This window comes from Erinaceus europaeus, chromosome 9 (assembly GCF_950295315.1).
Source record: "Erinaceus europaeus chromosome 9, mEriEur2.1, whole genome shotgun sequence".
Classification (NCBI taxonomy): Eukaryota; Metazoa; Chordata; class Mammalia; order Eulipotyphla; family Erinaceidae; genus Erinaceus; species Erinaceus europaeus.
Genome location: NC_080170.1, coordinates 91,985,039 through 92,003,614, shown reverse-complemented (window position 1 = coordinate 92,003,614; position 18,576 = coordinate 91,985,039). Strand labels below are relative to the sequence as shown.

At 37.6% G+C, this 18,576-nt stretch overlaps 1 protein-coding gene across 1 annotated transcript in view; it reads right to left on the bottom strand.

Moving 5' to 3' along the window:
• Positions 1-313: 313 nt before the first annotated feature.
• Positions 314-18,576, bottom strand: part of LOC103107560 (uncharacterized) — a 90,533-nt gene continuing 72,270 nt past the window's right edge. The window contains exons 2-3 of the mRNA XM_060197007.1: positions 1,923-2,606; positions 314-1,707 (exon numbers count right to left, since the gene is read on the bottom strand). Coding sequence (XP_060052990.1) covers positions 1,405-1,707; positions 1,923-2,255 — 636 coding nt within the window. The 5' untranslated portion in view covers positions 2,256-2,606 and the 3' untranslated portion in view covers positions 314-1,404. The remainder of the gene's footprint in view (positions 1,708-1,922; positions 2,607-18,576) is intronic.

Below are 18,576 nucleotides of genomic sequence, written 5' to 3'. Positions count from 1 at the left end.
TCATCCTGAAACATCTTATAATAAGGAGTAACAGTAATAAAATGTTGACTAACATTGCTTATATGTATCTTCCTTTGAACTTCTTAATAATAAGCTCTATGATTCAGGATAACACATACATTATGTCTTGCCTGAAACTGTGCTTCTTATATTAAACTTAGAAAATACAAACAAAAATATTGTTTAGACTATTTATAATGCTATATAATAGGCTGGACCCATTTATATGGTCAGTGAGTTCCACTAAAACACCATAATGTCTTATGCAAGAAACTGACAATTTTTTAAGAAGCTAGAGGTATCGAATCACAACTCACTTTAGAAAGGTGTTCCATTTTATTATAAGCATTAAATACTACATTTTGCAAAATTTATAATTCTAATTTGAGATCTTGAACACATCAGAAGACTTCTTTATGGTCAATCCAAGTAAATCCACTTCTCTTACAAGTCTTTTCCATTCCCTTCCCAATTATATTCTTCCAACAGTAAAAAGACCTGATCTAGACAAGAAAAGAACAAATGTACTGGCTATCTTCTCCAGTTTTGGTGTAGTAACTATCCAGATTAGTCTTAAAGAAAGAAGAAAATAAAAAAAAATTAAAAAAAAGAAAGAAGAAAATACACACCTCTCTTCAAATACAGATACTTCATACATTTATTTTTTATTTACTATTCTTAAATGAAGTGGGACACAAGACAAAAAAACAGGATATAACAGCAGGTAATTAAAGCTACAGGGAAACTCAGATCGTAAATCTATTCACTCTAAGGAAGTCATTAAATTAATTTAAACCAGAGTGCTCTTCAGAAAAGAAGAGCCAGATATCCTACTAATAAGTGACAAAAAGAAAACCCAAAGGTGTTTAAGAAATGTGAAAAATGATATATCCTACCCAAGAACAATCACCACCCCTAGAGCATATCCAAATCAAACAGAAAGTGACAGAATTTAAATAATATGCTGAAAATGAAAATGTAAGATATGTCTCTAACCAACAGTAAAAAGAAAGTGAGAAGAACAGAAAGGAGGAGTCTCTAACTTGATCATAGATATCAAGAGATGTTATTTAAAATGATGAAAATGTATTGTTTCCATCCTCAGAGGTGTTAGTTAAAATTAAGCCAGCTGAATAGATGAGTGAAATATGCATGAATTTAGGAGACTACTGTACCAGAGTGAATCTCACCTAAGTAAATAGAAGTAGGAGTAGGAAAAATCCACTGTTCGGTATAACGTTAAGCTCCTCTAAGTCACTTAGCCTTTTACTACCTCTTTAGATCTGAAGATCTCAGTACAAAAGTAGCCCTTCTCTAACAGACAAGAATTCAAATAACAGGAACAAAAATATGGAGAAAACTATAAAACTAAACACAAAGAAAACCTGTATCTATTTCAACTTGCTACAGACTTTGGTTAGGTTCCACTTTGTTTTTGCCCACACCCTTCAATATGGCAGATCTCAGAGCCTTGGGATCACATTCTGCCTCAACCTTCTTGCCCTCACTTCTGGTAGACTTCTTAGACCTTGAGAAGGTCTGACAAACACAGCTTAAGAAACTGCCAAAGCAGAGTGATGGTGATGCTAAGGATGTCATTCCAGGAGAAGAGGGTCCAGGCTCTGGGGATGAGGAGAACTCATAGGGCTGTATCTGACATTCCTGATATACCACACAGGCACCCTCATTCGGACGCTGTACTTTGACCTACAAGTAGAAGAAAGAAATTGAAAACTCCTATTGACAACACACATATACAAAAAGAACATAACCCTTTATATCAGTTTGTTGACTCTAAACCCGAGAATCCTATTTCTTCCAGTGCATAATCTCCAACTTCTCCTACTCTAGCTAAAGAGTTGACATTATTTTCCCTATCCCTATCCAATGTGGTAAACCCATAATTTCCCCACCATTCGTACCTTATTAGGAAACTCAGAATCACCTTCCTGTGCACTGTGCAGTGATGGCTGTACATCGACCACTTCATCTTCTTCACTTTGTGGTGGTGCCAAAGGTATTAGATGAACAGGGGGACAGTGGGTTTCTACTCGCTCCTTCCTCTTGCTCTTTCTCACCCTTTTCCCCCTTGTTGTCCTCCTAACATGCCTATGCTTTTTTGGGAGCGGATGTATCTTTTTCTCTTGAACTGGAGGTTTGACCTGATCTTGTGAAATGTCATGAATCTTAAGTGTCTCCTCCAGTGGCTCTGCTGATGATTCCAAACTTCTCTTCAGTGGGTCATCCTCCCACATGTGGAGTCCATCTTCTCCATCTTGACTGTCTTGTGATATGTTTAAGTCATCACTGATATCTTTTGGGATAGAGACTGGTGAAGCCCAAGCTGTCTTATTATGAGTTTTCTTTTGATCCACTGTGCTGATCCCAGCCAGCTTTGCAGAAAGAAGGACCTCACAACAAAAAGGCTGAGTCGAATGCCAGAAAAAGCAGTTAGTGTTCTCAGTCTTTCTAGTGATTTATATTCAGCTATCAGACACAACAGCTGTATTGATCTCAAGTTCCTCCTCTGGACTTATCTAAAGAAGTTCAATGGCCTTTAGAAATAGAGTCCTTGGCTGTTCTTGACCTGGGAAAGCTCAGATTTCCTAAAAGGAGAGGGAAAAGTCATTGAACTAATTGTCCCATAAACAATGAAATTCCTCATAGTCACCAAAAAAAAAAAATCATGGTTTAATAAGACTCAGCTAAACCTAGTGTAAATTCCCAAAATAAAACATTACTTAGCAAATTATAAATAAAAGAGTACTATTTCTGAAAGCAAGAAACTTTTCTAGGTCTGTCAGAATCACCTGCGGCACTCTTCGTGGAAAAATATATATTTCTGAGCTGTACCCCAGATCTATATCAGAATCTCTAAGTATGGGCTCCATAAATTTTCTTCCTATCAACCTTGGTGATTTTCATGCACTCTAAAATTAGAAAACAATTGTTTTAAAGAGACCATAGATATAGTATTCTGTAGAGTCATGCACAACTGTTCTTAAAAATCATCTCAACTTTCTCTGTAGGATCCCCCTAGTCATCTCAGTCCGCAGTTATCTCTTTCCTTTGAATTCCTTAATCATCATCCCTTAATTTAGTATGATACTATATACATATATATTCTAAACCTTGTAACTATGTCTTTTAGCCAATGTTACAAGCTTCTGAAGAGGAAAGCTTATTAAGGGCTACTTCATGGTGGCTTATCAGTACTAGGTACTAATAAATTGATTAAGTACATTAAAATGTAGAGAGTTTGATGCCACAGTGTACAATGATGAATATGAGATAAGAAAGATATGAAGGCAGAGTTATAAAATAATATAAATTTATGGATATGGGTTCTGAGGATAATCTAACATAACTCCCTAAGTTTACAGATGGGGAAGTTGAGGATCAAGTAAGATAAGGAGGGTAAGATAAGAGGATCAAGCTGTGGCTTAGCTTTATTTCTGAAGAGATGTAGATAGTAAATATTTTAGGATCTGTGTCACACAGTTCTGTCACAAATATTCATCTCTGCATTGTACCACAGAGTATTCATACACAAGTAAATAAGCATGGCTGCATTCTAATATAATTTTATTTACAAATACAGATGGTAGGTGGTCTCTGGTTATAAGGTTGTATTTGCAAAACCCTTTTGTAAAGTCACTCAACTAGTTAGCAGAAGATATGAGCTTAAAAAAATAATCAAATTACCTAACACTTATCAAATGCTCTGTGGGAAGGAGGCAAGAGGAAAGAACAACGGAAAGGAGGAGGGAGGGAAAAGAGGAAGCAGTAGCAGAGGAAAGAAGGGGGAGGAGGTGGGAGGGAAGAAGAGAGAACAACCACATAAAAAATCTTTTTTAGTTAAAGAAGGGGCAATGAAGAAGAAAGATACCAAAATATGTGTAGTTATATACTATAAGCATTTCTAAGATGTTCTCCATGACCCTTTGTCATTTACATAAATAACTAGTTAAGGGGCTGGGTTATGACCCACCTGGTTGAGCTCACATGTTACGATGCACAAGGAGCCATGTTCAATCTGTCAGTCCCCACCTGGTGATACAGTGCTACAGGTGTCTCTCTTTTTCCCTCTCTATCTTCCCCTTCCTCTCAATTTCTGGCTATCTCTATCCAATAAATAAATATGAATTAAAAATAAATAAATAGTAACCAATTAGATGATTCTGAATCTGGAAAATTTTTCAGAGATCCATAAGTTGAGAAGTGGGATAATAAATGATTATATATTTATTTTTCAATTTTATTATGGGGAGTTCTTAGTTTATAGTAGGTATAACTGTTGGTTGATATGTAAAATCTCTCAGTTTTCTGCAAAACACTCCCACTCCCAGCTTAGGTCCTCCTCCACCATTATGAACCAGGACCTGGAAGCCTCCGTTCACCCCAGAGTCCTTCACTTTGGTGCAATACACCAAACACAGTCCAAGTTCTACCTTGTGTTTCCCTTTCTGTTCTCATTTCTCAACTTCTGTCTATGAGTAAGATCAACAAATACTCATCTCCTTATTTCTAGCTTATCTCAATTAACATGATTCCTTCAAGCTCCATCCAAAGTGAGGTGGAGAAGTGAATCTGTCATTCTTAATACCTGAGTAGTATTCCTGTGTCTATATATACCACAACTTTCTCAGTCATTCATCTGTTGTTCTACACCTAGGTTGCTTCCAGGATTTTACCATTACAAATTGTGCTGATGTGAACATAGTTATACACTGGTCTTTTTGGATGGGTGTTTTGATACTTAGAATATATCCTCCCAGAACAGGAATTGCCAGGACATAGGGTAGCCTTCTGAGAGGTCTCTAAATGGCTGTCAACAGGGCTTGGACTGATTTACATTCCCACTAGCAGTGCAGGAGAGATCCCTTCCCCCATGACTTCTCCAGCATTGTTGTTACTTTCCTTTCTGATGTATGACATTTTCACAGGAGTAAAGTGGTATCTCATTGTCTTTATTTGTATTTCTCTGACAATAAATGACTTGGAGCATTTTTTCATAAATCTGTTGACCTTTTGAATCTCTTCTCTGGTGATTATTCTCTTCATATCCCCTCCCCACTTATGGAAGGGGACGCTTGGTTTCTGTTGCTGAGTTTGGTGAGCTCTTTAGGAGTCTCTTTGTTTGGCTGATGGTTTCTTTTGCTGTGCAGATGCTTTTCAATTTGATGTATTTCCTTTGGTTTATTTGTGGTTTTGTCTTCCTTGCAATTGGATTTGTGTCACTGGAGATGCCTATATAATTTAGATGGAATAGAGCTCTTCCAATATCTTCCTTTAAGTATTTGATAGTTTCTTCTATAACATTCACGTCCTTGATCCACTTGGAGTTTACTCTTGTGTGTGGTGAAATGTAGTGGTTCAGTTTAATTCTTCTGCACATTCCAACCCAATTTTCCCAACACCATTTGCTGAAGAGACTCTCCTTTCTCCACTTAATAGTTTGGGCCCCCTTGACAAAACTTACATGTCCATATGTGAGAGGTCTTATTCCTTGAGTCTCAATTCTATACCACTGGTCAGTGTGTCAATTTTTATTACAGTACCATGAAATTTTTACTACAACAGACCTATAATACAATTTGAGATCTGAAAGCGTACTGCCTCCAATTCTGTTCTTTTCTCTCAAGATTACTTTTGCAATTCTAGATATTTTTTCTAGCTCCAGGAAAATTTTTGTATCTTCTGTTCTATTCTCTTTTTTAAAAAAATGGTATGGACTCCATGAGGATTCCATTAATTTGTGTATGGATAGAATATACATTTTGATTATGTTAAGTCTTCTAACCCGTGAACATGGAATTATCTTTCCATTTCTTTGCATCTTTTTATATTTTGTTGAATATTGACTCATACTTTTCAACATACAAGTCTCTCACTTCTTTTTTTAGGTTTATTCACAGATATTTTTTGTTTTAATTTTGTATTGGGAGATTACTGGTCTACAAGCAACAGTAAATACTGTTGTTTGTACATGTGTAAAATTTCTCAGTGTTTGGTGCTGCATTGAAAGGACTGATTTTTGAACTTCTTCTGACTTAGTTTTTGCATAAAAGAATGCCACTGATTTTTTTATATTAATTTTGTAGTTGGTAAAATATTATATTACCTGATCATTCCATAAGCCTGAAGGTGGAGTCTTTAGGTTTTTCTATGTTTACTATCATATCATCTTCAAATAGTGACAGTTTGACTTCTCTTCCAATCTGTAGTCCTTTAGTTCCCTGCTCCTGCCCGATTGCTCTGGCAAGAACTTTCAGCACTGTGTTGAACAGTAACCCTGTCTAGATTAAGGAATTTTCTATCTATTTCCATATTTTGTCATGTTTGAATATGAAGTGAAGTTTAATTTTGTCAAAGGCTTTCCTTGACTCTATTGAGATAATCATGTGTTTTATTGGTGTTTCTCTTATTAATGTAGTAAATCACATTTATTGATTTATGTATATTGAACCAGCCTTGTGTTTCTGGGATAAATTCCACTTAGACATATTGCACCTTTTTTTTTTTTAATATACTGCTGTATCTGATTAGCTAGAATTTCTTTCACTATCTTAACATCATATTCGCCAGAGATATTGTTCTGATGGTGACCTAGAGACAACACCTGGTATAAGCTCCAAAAAGAAGAAGCTTACAATCTGGGATTCTCTGGAGAAGGTAGGATATCTGGGCCATCCACATAAAGGGTGAATAAGGGGTGGTCAGGGTGACACCAAAAGAGTTCTATAACCCACTCTTGGGCTGGCAAACAGAGGCCAAAAGAACAAAGAAAGGAAAACATTTGGCCTGACTACTTATGGACTCACCCTTACTCCCCACCACAGAATCAGCCTCCCTGGGCCAGCCTTTTCCTTTTCCCTCCACCCTTCTTTTTCTCTCCTCCTAGCTAATTTAAAAAAAAAAGAAAGCAACTCTTTCCATTCACTGTTTTTCTTTTTTCTTCTTCTTTTGCTTTCTCAAGTCACTGACACTAGTCTGTAAATTATTTTGTGGAATAAATCTGACTCAGAGTGATCTCTCTTTCATTCTTTCTCTCTCTCTTTCTTGGAGTATATCTCTTTGTTCTTCTATTCTACTTTCCTTTCTCCTCTTGCTATCCTTAGAATTTACAGTGGACAGAGAGGTTCCAGGAAGATGGCAGACTGAGAAGCTGCTAGCAGCGTGTGCTCTGATCACATCTTCTGGAAACAGCAGGATTTTCTGCCTTTAGCAGGCCAGTCAATAAGGGGTCCTAGTGGTGACACCAAAGAGGTGACTATAATTTAATTTGGGTTAAGAATTAGAGTAAAGGTGGCACGGACTAGCGGGCAGGCTACTCCAGACTTCCCAGGCGGTGCCGGGCAAGGCGGGTGCGCCGGGCATTGTCCTCTGCCCGGGAAGGCGGCTCCTGCGCCGGTTGCAGAGTGCTGCGGGGCGGCCGGCAGAGGACCCGGAGGGAGCACTATAGCTCGGGGGCTTTCTCTTGGGAGTCTCCAGGGACAACTGCGACCCTGAGAGCAGATCCAAAGACTTCTTAAGTATAGCTCTCATTAGATCAAAGGACTTGGAGCTAGTTTTCATTTTCGAGAAATCCTTTAAAAAACGTCTGGGGGGGGGAGTTTCCCAGAAGATGGCGGACTGAGAAGCTGCTAGACGCTGAGCTCCGAACACATCTCCTGCAAACAGTAGGATTTTCTGCCTTTAGCAGGCCAGCCAATAAGGGGTCATAGCGGTTACACCAAGGAGGTGACTATAACTTAATTTGGGTTAAGAATTAGAGTAGGGGAAAAAAATTCTTTTTTCTTCCTTTTAATTTTTAAGCATACCTCCTCCCCCCCCATAAGCAGTCCCTGGGGACCAGCTCCTAGCAGGATACCCCATACCACCAAACAGGGTGCTTTTTTGAATTCACTGATAAACATTTGGGAATTTCCTTGCACTGCTCTTTAATTACAACTCTTTTTCCTATCTTCTCCCTTTTCTCTCTCTTGTCTCTCTCTCTTTTTTTTTTTAATCTTGTCATACACTTCTTCCTTCTTCTTTGCCTTTCTGAATTTGTGAATTATTTTGGGGAAGAAATCTGACTCAGAGTGGACTCTCTATGTGTGTATCTCTGCTGTAGTTCCCTTTCCCCTCTTGTTACCCCTAGAATATACAGTGGATAATAGATTTGCATAACTGTCTATTCTTGCTATCCTCTCTTTCTTTTCTCTTTCTTCACTGGGATTTGGTTACTATTTTTTCACGGACTGGAGAAATTGCTTGGCTAACTGGTAACGATTAAACTGCTTCAATACTTGCTTCAGTTGTTACTGTAATTCCTGAGGTTGGTGAGTGCAATTGTCATAAAGGTATTTAGCACGGTGTTGCTTTTACTCAAGACACAACAACTGAGGAACAACAGAGAATAAAAAAAAAAAGAAACACATAAATAAAAAAATGGGTAGATCAAAAACAAATAAAAATGCTACTCCAATGAATGAAGAGCCCAGAAGAAACTACAAATCAACCAGAAGTAACCATAGATAAGAAAAGTATGCAAGCAATAATAAACTTATTAATCACAGAAATGAAAATAACATTGGAGGAAAGGAATGGCAGTATTAGGGAAACAACAGTTGAGACCCCCAAGGAAAATACTGATTATCTTGAGGCAATTAGAGAACTGAAAGCTGAAATAGCTGTAATGAAGAAAGAAGCTGAGGCAAGGGAAAGCAGACTAACAGAAAAAGAAAACAGAATTAGTCAGACAGAGGATGAGTTAGAGAAAACAAAGAAAGAGGTGAAAGAGCTTAAAAAGAGATTGAGAGACACTGAAAACAACAACAGAGACATATGGGATGATCTCAAAAGAAGTAACATTCGTATAATTGGCATGCCAGAGGAAGAAAGAGAGGAAGGGGAAGCAAACATTCTAGAAGAAATAATACAAGAAAACTTCCCAGACCTGAATAACAGAAAGGATATCAAGGTTCAAGAGGCCCAGAGAGTACCAAATAGAATCAACCCAGACCTGAAGACACCAACACATCATAGTCACAATGAGAAGAAGTAAGGATAAAGAAAGGATCCTAAAGGCTGCAAGAGAAAAACAAAGTCACACACAAGGGAAGACCCATAAGATTATCTACAGACTTCTCCACTCAAACTCTAAAAGTGAGAAGGGAGTGGCAAGATATCTATCGAGCCCCGAATGAAAAAGGGTTTCAACCAAGGATAATATATCCTGCTAGACTTTCAAACTAGATGGAGGGATCAAAACCTTCTTAGATAAACAACAGTTAAAGGAGGCAACCATCACCAAGCCGGCCCTGAAATAGGTACTAAAAGACCTCTTATAAACAAGAACATCACTATAATACTTGCAATATTTAGGAGCAAACAAAAATTTTTTTTTAGAACAATGGCACTACAATACATTAAATCCATAATATCAATAAATGTCAACGGCTTAAACTCACCCATCAAAAGGCACAGGGTGGGGGGATGGATCAGAAAACATAACCCAACCATATGCTGCTTGCAAAAATCCCATCTGTCACAACAAGATAAACACAGACTTAAAGTGAAAGGATGGAAAACTATCATACAGGCTAACGGACCACAAAAAAGGGCAGGAACAGCCATTCTCATCTCAGACACGATAGATTTTAAATTAAATAAAGTAATAAAAGATAGGCAAGGACATTACATAATGATTAGAGGATCAATCAGCCAAGAAGACTTAACAATTATTAACATCTATGCACCCAACGAGGGACCATCTAAATACATTAAGCATCTACTGAAAGAATTTCAAAAATACATCAATAGTAACACAATAATAGTGGGAGACTTCAATACCCCACTATCACACTTAGACAGATCAACAAAGCAGAGAACCAATAAAGATACAAGAGAATTGAATGAAGAGATTGACAGACTAGTCCTCTTGGACATTTTCAGACTCCTCCACCCCAAAAAACTGGAATACACCTTCTTTTCAAATCCACATAACACATACTCAAGGATAGACCACATGTTAGGCCACAAAGACAGCATCAATAAATTCAAGAGCATTGAAATCATCCCAAGTATCTTCTCAGACCACAGTGGAGTAAAACTAACATTTAACAACAAACGGAAAATTATTAAAAGACACAGAATTTGGAAACTAAACAACATGCTCCTTAAGAACCACTGGGTCAGAGACTCACTCAAACAGGAAATTCAAATGTTCCTGGAAACTAATGAAAATGAAGACACAACCTATCAAAATATTTGGGACACAGCTAAAACAGTACTGAGAGGGAAACTTATAGCCATACAATCACATATTAAACACCAAGAAGAAGCTCAAATGAACGACTCTACTGCACACCTCAAGGACTTAGAGGAAGAGGAACAAAGTAACCCTAGAGCAACCAGAAGGACAGAAATCACTAAAGTTAGAGCAGAAATAAACAACATCAAAAATAAAAGAACCATACAAAAGATCAATGAAGCCAAATGTTGGTTCTTTGAAAGATTAAACAGAATTGACAAATCCCTAGCCAGACTAACCAAACAAAAAAGAGAGAAGACTCAAATTAATAGAATTGTAAACGATGGAGGAGATATCACAACTGACACCACAGAAATCCAGAGAATCCTGCGAAACTTCTATAAAGAACTATATGCCACCAAGCTAGAGAATCTGGAAGAAATGGAACAATTCCTAGAAACCTACGCCCTTCCAAAACTGAACCAAGAAGAACTACAAAATCTAAATGCACCAATCACAGACAAAGAAGTTGAAACCGTTATTAAGAATCTCCCCAACAACAAAAGTCCTGGACCAGATGGCTTCACAAATGAATTCTACAAAACTTTCAGGAAACAGTTAATACCCATACTTCTTAAGCTATTCCATAAGACTGAAGAAACAGGAATACTCCCTTCCACCTTTTATGAAGCCAACATCACCCTGATACCAAAAGCTGATAAGGACAGAACAAAAAAAGGAAAACTACAGACCAATATCTCTGATGAACATAGATGCCAAAATATTAAACAAGATCTTGGCCAAACGGATACAGCAACACATCAAAAAATTGTTCATCATGACCAAGTGGGATTCATCCCAGGAATGCAAGGCTGGATCAACATCCGTAATTCAATCAATGTCATTCACCACATCAATAAAAGCAAAGCTAAAAACCACATGATTATCTCAATAGATGCAGAAAAAGCCTTTGACAAAATCCGACACCCATTCATGCTCAAAACTCTACAAAAAATGGGAATAGATGGGAAATTACTCAAGACAGTGGAGTCTATATATAGCAAACCTACAGCCAACATCATACTCAATGGACAGAAGCTGAAAGCATTCCCCCTCAGATCGGGGAGTAGACAGGGCTGTCCATTGTCACCATTACTCTTCAACATAGTATTGGAAGTTCTTGCCATAGCAATCAGGCAAGAGAAAGAAATCAAAGGAATACAGATTGGAAGGGAAGAAGTCAAGCTCTCACTATTTGCAGATGATATGATAGCATACATAGAAAGACCTAAAGAATCCAGTAGAAAATTACTGGAAGTTATTAGGCAATATAGCAAGGTATCAGGCTACAAAATCAATGTACAAAAATCAGTGGCATTTCTTTATGTAAACACTAAATCTGAAGAAGAAGACATCCAGAAATCACTCCCATTTACTGTTTCAACAAAATCAATCAAATACCTAGGAATAAAGTTGACCAAAGTAGTGAAAGACTTGTATGCTGAAAACTATGAGTCGCTACTCAAGGAAATAGAAACTGATACCAAGAAATGGAATATCCCATGCTCATGGATTGGAAGAATAAGTATAATCAAAATGAATATTCTCCACAGAGCCATATACAAATTTAATGCAATACCCATCAAAGTTCCACCAAGCTTCTTTAAGAGAATAGAACAAACACTACAATCATTTATCTGGAACATGAAAACACCTAGAATTGCCAAAACCATCTTAAGGAAAAGAAACAGAAATGGAGAGATCACACTCCCAGACCTTAAACTATATTATAAAGCCATCATCATCAAAACAGCATGGTACTGGAACAAAAATAGGCATACAGACCAGTGGAACAGAATTGAAAGCCCAGAAGTAAATCCCAACACCTATGGGCATCTAATCTTTGATAATGGGGCCCAAAGGATTAAATGGAAAAAGGAGGCTCTCTTCAATAAATGGTGCTGGGAAAACTGGGTTGAAACATGCAGAAGAATGAAATTGAACCACTTTATCTCACCAGAAACAAAAATCAACTCCAAATGGATCAAAGACCTAGATATCAGACCAGAAACAATAAAATACTTAGGGGAAAACATTGGTAAAACACTTTTCCACATACACTTTAAGGACATCTTTGATGAATCAAACCCAATTGCAAGGAAGACTAAAGCAGAAACAAACCAATGGGACTACATCAAATTGAAAAGCTTCTGCACATCCAAAGAAACTATTAAACAAACAGAGAGACCCCTCACAGAATGGGAGAAGATCTTCACATGCCAGACATCAGACAAGAAACTAATCACCAAAATATATAAAGAGCTCAGCAAACTTAGCACCAAAAAAGCAAATGACCCCATCCAAAAATGGGCAGAGGATATGAACAAAACATTCACCTCAGAGGAGATCCAAAAAGCTAACAAACATATGAAAAACTGCTCTAGGTCACTGATTGTCCGAGAAATGCAAATTAAGACAACACTAAGATAGCACCTCACTCCTGTAAGAATGGCATACATCAAAAAGGACAGCAGCAACAAATGCTGGAGAGCTTGTGGGGACAGAGGAACCCTTTTACATTGCTGGTGGGAATGTAAATTGGTACAGCCTCTGTGGAGATCAGTCTGGAAAACTCTCAGAAGGCTAGACATGGACCTTCCATATGATCCAGTAATTCCTCTCCTGGGCTTATACCCCAAGGACTCCATAACACCCAACCAAAAAGAGGTGTGTACTCCTATGCTCATAGCAGCACAATTCATAATAGCTAAAACCTGGAAGCAACCCAGGTGCCCAACAACAGATGAGTGGCTGAGAAAGCTCTGGTATATATACACAATGGAATACTACGCAGCTATCAAGAACAATTAACCCACCTTCTCTGACCCATCTTTGACAGAGCTAGAAGGAATTATGTTAAGTGAACTAAGTCAGAAAGATAAAGTTGAGTATGGGATGATCCCACTCATCAACAGAAGTTGACTAAGAAGATCTGAAAGGGAAACTAAAAGCAGGACCTGATCAAATTGTAAGTAGGGCACCAAAGTAAAAACCCAGTGGTGAGGGGTAGACATGCAGTTTCCTGGGTCAGTGGGGGGTGGGAGTGGGCGGGAGGGATGGGTCACAGTCCTTTGGTGGTGGGAATGGTGTTTATGTACACTCCTAGCAAAATGTAAACATATAAATCAGTAGTTAATTAATATGAGAGGGGGAAAATCAATTGTATGTCTCAAAGTTTTTCAAAACACAAACTGAATCTTTTTAATATATAGGCTGTGTATTTAATATGCGGACTCTCTCAAAAGCCTAGACCAAGTAGATTAGAAGTATCCAATAGCACAGCTATATACAAGATACTGGATACTGTGCAGCAAACCCTAACAAAAGGACTTTTCAAAGTTAACCCAATTAACAAATAATGTGATGATAAAACATTAACTATCGATTGTCTTTTTGAACCCTAAGACAGCAGAAACCTCACATCTCCACTATAGAGCCCCTACTTCCCCCAGTCCTGGAACCCTTGGATAGGGCCCACTTTCCCGTATACATCTCCCAATCCAAACCAAATAATATTGCATCTGCCGATCACAACCAAACCAACGCAACAATTGCCACCTCAATATGCTTCACCTCAGATGTGTCCAGAGACTTCACGTGTGGAATGACAACCCTTCAGCTTCATTACTCAGGTGAGACCTTTCCTTTTATAGTACACTCTAATTTCATCTCAGGTAGTTCACTTTCTAACAAAGTCCCACAACCTAGATATACACCAGTTTCTGTGAGAGAGAGCTTATGTTCACACGTATCCATAAACTACTGCAAAATATATACCTGAAAGCAGAAGTACACTAGAGTTTGCAGTGAGTATCCCCCTAACACTTCTTCTCCACTATTCCAAGCTTGGGATCCATGATTGCTCAACAAATAGTTAGGCTTCGTATGTTAACTCTCTTTTCAATCACCAGGTTCCAGATGCCACCAGGATGCTCACTAGGCTTCCCTGGATTGAAGACCCCACCAATGTGTCCTGGAGCTCAGCTTCCCCAGAGACACACCCTACTAGGGAAAGAGAGAGGCTGACTGGGAGTATGGACCGACCAGTCAACACCCATGTTCAGTGGGGAAGCAATTACAGAAGCCACACCTTCTACCTTCTGCAACCCTCAATGACCCTGGGTCCATGCTCCCAGAGGGCTAGAGAATGGGAAAGCTATCATGGGAGGGGGTGGGATATGGAGATTGGGTGGTGGGAATTGTGTGGAGTTGTACCCCTCCTACCTTATGTTTTTGTTCATTAATTCTTTCTTAAATAAAAAATTAAAAAAAAAAAAAGAATTTACAGTGGACAGTAGATTTGCATAATTGTCTATTCTTCCTCTGCCTTTTTCCTTTCTCTCCTTTTTCTTTTGGCTTTGTTTGTTTTTCTTGGACTGGAGATGTTTGACTAACTGGTATTGGTTGAACTTCATCAATCCTTGCTCCAGGTACTACTTTTTAATTTCTGAGGTTTGTGACTGCATTTGTGAAAAGACTTTACTATAGTGTGGCTAGTACTCAAAACACAACAGCTGAATAATAACAGAACAGAAAAATACAAACCACATCAATTTAACAAAATGGTTAATCAAGAGCAAATTATGGTCTGGGAGGTGGTACAATGGATAAAGGACTGGCATCTCAACCATGAGGTCCCGAGTTCGATCCCTGGATGCACATGTACCAGAGTGATGTCTGGTTCTTTCTCTCCTCCTATCTCTCTCATGAATAAATAAATAAATAAATAAATAAATAAATAAATAAATAAATTCCTTTTTTAAAAATCAAGAGCAAATAAAATTGCTACCACAATGAATTAGGACAGAAGGCCAGAATAAACTCCAAAATCAGTCAGAAGTAACCATAGATAAGAAAAGTATGCAAGCAATAGTAAACCTAATAATCACAGAAATTAAGATAACTGTGGAAGAAAAGGCTATCAGAGTTATGGAAACAACAGATGAGACCCTCAAGGAAAATAAAAGCTACCTCGAGTTAATTAGAGAACAGAAAGCTGAAAAAGAGGAGCTAAAAGGCTAATTAGCAGAACAAGCTAATACTGTAACTGAATTTAAGATAAAGCTGAGGGAAGGGAAAGCAGATTAAAATAAGCAGAAAACAGAATTAGCCAGACAGAGGATGAGCTAGAGAAAACTAAGAAAAAAAAATTGAGAGACACTGAAACCAACAACAGAGACACATGGGATGATCTCAAAAGAAGTAACATTCATATAATTGGCCTACCATAGGAATAAAGAGAGGAAGGGGAAGTAAACATTCTAGAGGAAATAATAGAAGAAAACTTCCCAGACCTAAACAATGGAAAGGACATTAAGATTCAAGAGGCTCAGAGAGTCCTAAACAGAATCAACCCAGACCTGAAGACACCAAGACACATCATAGTTACAATGAAAAGAAATAAGAATAAAGAAAGGATCCTAAAGGCTGCAAGAGGAAAACAAAAAGTCACATACAGGGGAAATCCCATAAGATTATCAGCATACTTCTCCACTCAAACTCTAAAACCCAGAAGAGAATGGCAAGATATCTATGGAGCCCTGAATGAAAAAGGGTTTCAACAAAGGATAATATATCCTGCTAGACTTTCATTCAAACTAGATGTAGGAATCAAAACCTTCTCAGACAGGCAACAGTTAAAGGAGGCAACCATCACTAAGCCTGCCCTGAAAGAGGTTCTAAAAGACCTCTTCTAAACAAGAACATGACCATAATACTTGCCATATATCAGAGTAAACACAAAATTGTTGAATAATGGCATGCAATACCTTAAATACATAATATTAATAAATGTCAGTGGCTTAAACTCACCCATTAAAAGGCACAGATGGGAGAATGGATCAGAAAACACAATCCAACCAAACAACAACAACAAAAAAACACAGACTTAAAGTGAAAGAATGGAAAACTATCCTACAGGCTAATGGACCACAATTAAGGCAGGAACAGCCAATCTCATCTCTGACACCATAGACTTTACGTTAAATAAAGTGATAAAAGATAGGCAAGACCATTACATAATGATTAGAGGATCAATCAACCAAGAAGGCTTAACATTTATTAACATCTATGCACCCAATAAGGGCCCATCTAAATACATCTACTTAAAGAACTACAAAAATATATCAATAGTAATATAATAATAGTGGGAAACTTCAAAACCCCACTCTCAGACTTAGTCAGATCAATGAAGCAGAGAATCAACAAAGAAACAAGAAAATTAAATGAAGAGATGGATAGACTAGACATCCTGGACATTTTCAGAGTTCACCCCCAAAAACTGGAATACACATTCTTTTCAAATCCACACAACACATCCTCAAGTATACATCACATATTAGGCTACAAAGACAGCATCAAGAATTTCAAGAGTATTGAAGGCATCCCAAGTATCTTCTCAGACCACAGTGGAGTAAAGCTAACATTCAACAGCAAACATAAAATTACTAAAAGTCACAAAACTTGGGAAATGAACAACATGCTGCTTTAAAACCACTGGGGTCAGAGAGGCACTCAAGCAAGAAATCCAAATATTCCTGGAAACAAACAAAAATGAAGATACAAGCTATCAAAATATTTGGGATACAGCTAAAGCAGTACTGAGAGGAAAACTCATAGCCATACAATCACATATTAGAAAACAAGAAAAATCTGAAATAAACCACTTTACTGCATTCCTTAAGGACTTAGAGGAAGAGGCACAAAGGAAATCTAAAGCAACGAGATGGACAGAAATCACTAAAATTAGAGCAGAAACAAACAACATCGAAAATAGGAGAACCATACAAAAGATCAATGAAGCCAAATTTTGGCTCTTTGGAAAATTAAACAAAATTGACAAACCCCTATTCAGACTCACTAAAAAAAAGAGAGAGAGAGATCTGTAGTTTTCCTTTCTGCTGTTGCTTTTGGTATCAGGCTGATGTTGGTGTCATTGAAGGTAGAAGGGACTATTCCTGTGTTTTCATAATTGTAGGAGAGCTTAAAGTATATAGGTATTAACTCTTCCTTGAAGGTTTTGTAGAATTCATTTGTAAAACCATCTGATCCTGGACTTTCATTGTTGGAAAACTGCTTCAGTTTCTTTGGCTGTGATTGGTCTGTTCATGTTTTTTAGTTCCTTTTGGTTCAGTTTTAAAAGGTTATATGTTTCTAGCAACTTTTCTATTTCTTCCAAATTCTCTAGCTTGTTGGCATAGACTTCGGTTTTCTGTAGTGTCTGATGTGATACCTCCTCTTTCATTTACAATCCTATTTCTTTCAGTGTTCTTTTTTTCTTCTTTTTCTTTTATTTTATTTTCTTTTCTTTCTCTCTTTCTTTCTTTTTTTTTTTTGTGAGTATGGCTAAAGGTTTGTCAACTTTGTTTATCCTTCTGAAGAACCAACAGTTAGCTTCATTGATCTTTTGTATGTTTGTAAGTCTCTTAATAAAAGTCAGCCTGGATTTTCTATTTTGGCAATGGACCTGAATCATAATTTTCATAAACTTTTCATAATTCAATTGTATTCTGACAAGGGTCAGCACCCTCTAAGCCACACTCCACAAAGGAAATGGACAGATTTTTGTAAAAGAAAATGCTATCACTCTCCTATTTAATTAAGGTTCTTCTGAATCCTATCTGTTCACCACTCATTCTCCTATGTTTTATTATGTTGGAAAACCAAATCAGTTGACATACCTGAAAGCACTAGATTTCTTTAAGCACTCTTCCTTTTGTATGTAATACCCTTTCTTCCCTTCACTGCCTAGTCTACCTAGTATCACCACTTCTACAAAGAGTTAGCAGATATCAAGAAGAAAAAAAATTTATCTGATTCAGGTTCCTATAAATAAAAAGCTATTAAGATATCTGTCTCCTTGACTAGCTCCAGGCTCCCTGAAGACAGAAGTGTGTGTGTGTGTGTGTGTGTGTGTAGCAGGTTCCTCACTCATGTACAGTTCTTTGCTCCCATGTCATATTTTCATTAATTTAAAGATAAAGGTGGACACACTGTAGCAGTAGAGCTTCCACAGTAATATTATCTGCATATGGTACCAGTGTTCTAAGCTGAGCCTTATAAATGGCAAGATGTGCCCTATAAGTGAGCTATGTCTCTGACTCTGAAAGCGGAAACTGTGCTCATCATTTGATCCAAAGTCTCTCCAAGGAAGATATTTCTTCAATGGTTATTAATATGAAAATGCAGGTCTTTATAAGTAGCAAACGTTGCCTCCCAAGCCTGAGTGTAAACACTGATTTCCCTCCCTTCCTGACTTAGCCTGCATATTAGAGTTT